Source organism: Anopheles aquasalis, chromosome 2 (assembly GCF_943734665.1).
Source record: "Anopheles aquasalis chromosome 2, idAnoAquaMG_Q_19, whole genome shotgun sequence".
Taxonomy (NCBI): Eukaryota; Metazoa; Arthropoda; class Insecta; order Diptera; family Culicidae; genus Anopheles; species Anopheles aquasalis.
The window spans coordinates 20,935,001-20,940,000 of record NC_064877.1 but is presented as its reverse complement, the minus strand read 5'-3'; the positions used below and the strand labels follow the sequence as shown (position 1 = coordinate 20,940,000).

The 5,000-nt window shown below is 48.0% G+C and overlaps 4 protein-coding genes across 11 annotated transcripts in view; 2 read left to right on the top strand and 2 right to left on the bottom strand.

The window, feature by feature from the left end:
* LOC126570081 (calcium/calmodulin-dependent protein kinase kinase 2) overlaps positions 1–585 on the top strand; it is a 78,175-nt gene extending 77,590 nt beyond the window's left edge. For all 8 annotated transcript variants that reach the window (XM_050227574.1, XM_050227572.1, XM_050227573.1 and 5 more), the window contains one exon: positions 1–585. This exon is cut by the window's left edge. The gene's annotated coding sequence lies outside the window, so the exon portion shown is untranslated.
* Positions 586–888: 303 nt separating this feature from the next.
* On the top strand, positions 889–2,426 carry LOC126570108 (complement component 1 Q subcomponent-binding protein, mitochondrial). The gene is made up of 5 exons (XM_050227631.1): positions 889–1,236; positions 1,349–1,499; positions 1,565–1,755; positions 1,839–1,927; positions 2,002–2,426. The coding sequence occupies exons 1-5, from the start codon at positions 1,035–1,037 to the stop codon at positions 2,152–2,154; spliced, it is 786 nt and encodes a 261-aa protein (XP_050083588.1). The 5' UTR covers positions 889–1,034; the 3' UTR covers positions 2,155–2,426.
* Positions 2,427–2,476: 50 nt separating this feature from the next.
* On the bottom strand, positions 2,477–3,226 carry LOC126570119 (TP53-regulated inhibitor of apoptosis 1-like). The gene is made up of 2 exons (XM_050227644.1): positions 2,986–3,226; positions 2,477–2,913 (listed from the first exon to the last, which is right to left on the bottom strand). Exons 1-2 carry the CDS (start codon positions 3,130–3,132, stop codon positions 2,803–2,805), a joined length of 258 nt encoding a protein of 85 aa, XP_050083601.1. The 5' UTR covers positions 3,133–3,226; the 3' UTR covers positions 2,477–2,802.
* Positions 3,227–3,719: 493 nt separating this feature from the next.
* The window catches only part of LOC126572719 (putative ammonium transporter 2), a 2,865-nt gene continuing 1,584 nt past the window's right edge, over positions 3,720–5,000 (bottom strand). The window contains exons 2-4 of the mRNA XM_050232256.1: positions 4,816–5,000; positions 4,504–4,736; positions 3,720–4,426 (exon numbers count right to left, since the gene is read on the bottom strand). The exon at positions 4,816–5,000 is cut by the window's right edge and continues 211 nt beyond it. Coding sequence (XP_050088213.1) covers positions 3,720–4,426; positions 4,504–4,736; positions 4,816–5,000 — 1,125 coding nt within the window. The remainder of the gene's footprint in view (positions 4,427–4,503; positions 4,737–4,815) is intronic.

The following is a 5,000-nucleotide window of genomic DNA, read 5'->3' as shown; positions in this document are numbered from 1 at the left end:
CGTCTGGAGGTACCGAATTCCTAAACATTCTCAGTGATAGACCATAGGAGCAATGACTTATGATTCGAACGCGCGTTTTATCAGTTACAGCCGGACAATCATGTTGGATTTAGTTTGAGTACCGCGATAGCGACGAGCCTCTTATTATTATTTGCGATGGAATCACGATGAAATTCCGAAGGCAACTCAAATTCAGTAGATTTACTGAAACTTCACAAAAAACGGACCCCAACATAGGCCAAATGCTGCATGCTCGTGCATTTGCGTTTCGAAACAATATCGCAACAATTATGTTATGTTTTCGAAAGAGAGAAACAAAAATGACGGAGCAATTAGGATGCCATTTCGTTGGTCACAAACAATCCTGTACTGTGGCGAAAGGAACAATTTGAAACCTGTGAATATTACGTAGCGCGGTACGCAGTACCGACATCCTTTCCTATCTAGGCCGTAGCTATAGCGAGGATACACAGACCCAAACACACAATCGAGACATGCCGTAGAGCGTGTTAATAAGAATCTACAAGAACTGGCGGTGGAAAGAGATTGATGCAAATAAAGATATTCATTTTTCAATTTTGACAAATAAAACCTGTCCGTTTTGCAAGATTATTTCCGATGTACGTTATGTAGTCTACTGTAGCAGTAGGTAAGTTATTGTAAATATGATTCATGCTCACGATTTGAGGGAAACGAAACGAATATCACAGACCTAGATCGGAAAAGCGCGCACCGCAGTTCGTGGTATCCTTTTTCCCATGCACCTCGTTCAGTGGCCATTTTGAAGCTCGCGGTACTAAACGAGGTTATTTGCTAGAACGGTAGAGTAAGCAAGACAAACCGTGGTAGAGTAAGCGAGATGACACACAACAACTCCTTTCAAGTTTCGGGCGTTCATTGGCTCCGTGAGTAAAACCGCGTGTTCGATCAACTTGAAGCGGCGAGCGTGTTTTTTTGTAAATACGACCGAATTTACCTCCCAGATCCGGTAACCGGTGTCCGATTAGGAAACGTTAGCATACCAACACACCAGAATGTTCCGTAATATTCGCTTCCTTAGCACGGCAGTCGCCAAAAGTATCCAAACCGGTGCAATCCAAACAAGCCGTACCGGTGTTCTCGCGGTTGCACAACCGGCAAACGGTGTTGCAACATGTGCCCTGCGTACCCTGACGGTGATGCCAAGTGGACCGCATGCCGGGTTCAACATCCCAAGCCGAAAGATTCACACGAAAGGTAAGTAGAACAGCATAGCGCCACTCCAGTCCTCCCTCCCTGGGTGGCCTGTTGTAAGGCGAGGCTTATGTAACCGGGCATCATTATGTTGTCGCACCCCCGGCGTTTTTAGGTGAACGCGAGCTGGTCGAGTTTCTGGCGGAGGAGATCGTGGCCGAGAAGAAGTCAGGAACGAGCGCCACCATCCCGACGTCCATCAATGGGTACAAAATCAGCTGCGATAAGGCGGAAGTCGAGCTGACGAAATCATCTGACCGCGAGAAGTAAGCCGCCGAGGAGGAGAAGGAGTGACTGTCCCTAATCATTAACTGATTGCTTTCGATTGTAGGATTACGATCTCGTTCAATGTGAACCATACGGTCGATATGGAGGGTGAGGAGGCTGATTCCGGCGAGAACAAGCAGGAATTCTCCGCCATGAAGAGTCGGCCACAGTTTGAGATTGATATCGTGCGAGGCGATACGACGCTTTCGTTCACCTGCTCCTATCTGCCCGGAGAAGCGCAGGAGGGCGAATACAGTGAGTACACAAGGCCGCATTCCCGATGAAAATGGTGGAGTCTGCAAGACGGATTTTAATTTCGAATGTGCCTGTTCTTCCAGACGATGTGTTCGGTATCGATGAGGTGACGATCTACAAGGGTGAATGGAGCGACAAGGTGTACGCGGTCGCTGGCGATGTGCTCGATGGAGTAAGCAACCCGAAAGAACCAGCCATCTGATGCAATATTAACATTCTTTTGTATGCTTTCTTCGTGCTTTTTAGTACCTGTACGATCTGCTTATGAACTTCCTGGAGGAGAAGGGCATCAGTAACGAGTTCGCAGAGAAAATGTCGGAATTCGCCAGCGCGTACGAGCACTCCAAGTACGTGGAACTGCTCGAGGGAATCTCCAAGTTCACCGTGGCGCAAAAGTAAACTCGCCGTCGCCGACAGGGCGATGCCATAGCGTTTAATTTGCTTCTTTCCATGTGCATCTTCACCGTGTACCGTTCCGTTGATAGTTAAGGCGGCAAACATGTTGTCTGAGCGCGGAAACTTGATCATTCTATTGCATTTGTACTGTCTAACCTACTGTCTCCCTCTCGCCGAACATGATCATCTCCTTATCCGAGCTCCAAGATGTGTGTCATAGTAAACTAGATATCATCACCGTATAGTAGCGATAATAAACCATCACTATACTTTAATTCTCAACATCTAATTTCTTTTGCTGAAGGAAAGAACCAATCACACATGCTGCTGTTGACGTCAACGGCGGTATAGCGAATGTTGAACATTTTCAATTTATTCGTAACAATAACCATAAAGCATAAAATACACCTTGATCACTTGTGAGGAAAGGAACGTAACAGAAACGAGTAGCTCGGTTCCTGGCAGTCATGTAGTACACCTTCGCTCCGACTAGCCTAATGAAATCGTAGGAAATTCGAAGATGCTGGCTCACAACGAACGAATGAATGAACCTCGTGTTCCGCTTCTTTCTTCAGTACAGGGCATTACAGCTAATTATTTGCACTTTAAACCGTATTACTTCTAGTGTGTTCACGACGCCTCTTCCTACTCTCAGCTCTTGTTATCCTTCGATCCTTTCTTTTCCTCCTGCTTCTCCTGTCCATCGCCGATGTAATCGTTCTCGATTTCCTTAAACTCGATGTGGTGCTGCTTCATGGCCTCCTATGAATGAGGAAAGAAGGAGGAAAACGGGATTATCACGCGGTTACTGATAGGAGGCGGCACCTGTGGTACCTTCACACACTGCTGATAAACTTTGAACAGTGGCGCGCAGAGTGAGTCGTCCGTATCGCCCTTTAGAAACCGATCCGAGAACCAGTTGTTGAAGCAATTATCGTAATCCTTCTTCAGCTGCGTACAGTTTTCTCCGATACTATTCATCTTGTCTTCCGACCGAAGGAGACCGTAATTATCGGCGGAATTTGTTTGGGAAACTCGATTACAGGATCGCGACCAAAACAACCACGAGAACACGAGGAAGGCGATGCGCACACACACGCACGCACGCAACACAGATAAAAACCGTGGTTTATACTGGTCCGGTTACACACTCCAGCAGCCTTTAAACGACGATTTTCCGCTGTTTTTCCGAAGTTTTCCCATAATTTTGTATATAAATTGCGTCCTTTACATGCAGGAATTAGTTTTGATGACTTCACCTGTTTCCTTAATACACTTTGTAGGAGACTCGATTACACGATTGAACAACTGAACTGATAAGTTCCTAGACTTTCCTGCAAAAACGTGGTTTTGTCTGTTACTTATTTACTGATTACTGATTACTTATTTAATCGGTACAAAATTACCTTCCAACAACCATACTTGTTTTGTTTTAGTTTAGCTAAAGTGATTAGACACGCAAAACTAATTATTCAGAATGTTTATTCCATTTTTATTCAATTTTTCTGTAACAAAACACACGATGTACCGAGAAGAATCGTATAGGAAAGGGGCCATATTCCATTCCCTTAATCAATCCACGCAAAATTGCGATCATTACGATCGTTCCCGCGAGACGAACCCTGCTCACCGTCAACGTTCGTCATTGGATACACTTCTTTTCCATCCTTTTTGGAGGTTTTCAAACGAAAGTCACTCCCTCCTAGTACACTGACCGTTACCGGGGCCGCATCACCATCGTAACCGGCATTGTCCGCCCCGTTGGCCATCGGTTTGCCAAACACGTTCACCCTCCGACGGGTTTCCTGTGTTTGCGTGCGTCCCTTCGAGTCGACCTTTTCCTTCTTACTAAACTGATCCATGGCTGTCCGCCACTGGTGCAGCTTGTGGCTGGCGGCTTCGATCTCATCGACACACCGTTCGTGCCCTGGATTGCGTCCAATCGGCGGTGCATCGATAACGTCTCCTAGGTCAAGCTGGATCGGTGCCAACGCCGATAGGGCCCGGGAGATACCGATCTGCGTGTGGCGAATGCGGTGCTCCATCAGGTCCGCACCAAGCAGCTCCTCGTTCGGGTCCATCCGGATCGGGACGATCTTGTTGATCAGCCAGAGCAGAAGAAAGGTGACACAAACGCCCCAACAAGCAAGACAAAGCGCCGAAAGGGACTGTACACCTAGCATATACCAACCGCCACCCTTAAACAGCCCCGATCGGCCACTGGTCGTATCCATGCGGAGAGGATTGTCGGCAAACAGGCCGACCGCTAGAACTCCTGAGAAACAGGGGAGAAACCATCCGTTGCCTACATTTCGATTCTTCAACGGTGTTTCAAACCGCCCTCAAACTTACCCCAAATACCGGCAACGCCATGCACGGAACTGGCCCCCACCGGATCATCGACACCCATGCGGTCGAATAGTGGCATTCCGAAGCAGCAAAGGGCGGAACCGACAGCACCGATCAGGATTGCTTCCCAAGCATGGTACAGATAGCACCCGGCCGTCACGGATACGAGCGAGGCCAAGATTCCGTTAATCAGATCTACCACATCCATCCGTCCGTCGTTGTTGTACATGGAGTAGCTGATCGCGACGACGGAAGAGAGTGTTTGGAAGACCGTGATGAACCGTGTGGAATATCGGAGATGAAACTGAAACTCACATTATGCTGAAGCTACCACCTCCGAATGAGCCCATCATGGTCATAACGGCGGCACGGGCCGCATAAGCCCACTTGGCCCCACTCACACCGTACGTGCTGCCCGAGTTGAACGCCAACCAGCCCCACCAAAGCACAAACAGGCCCATGCAGGCATTCACGGGATTACCGAGTGGCAACGGGTCCGT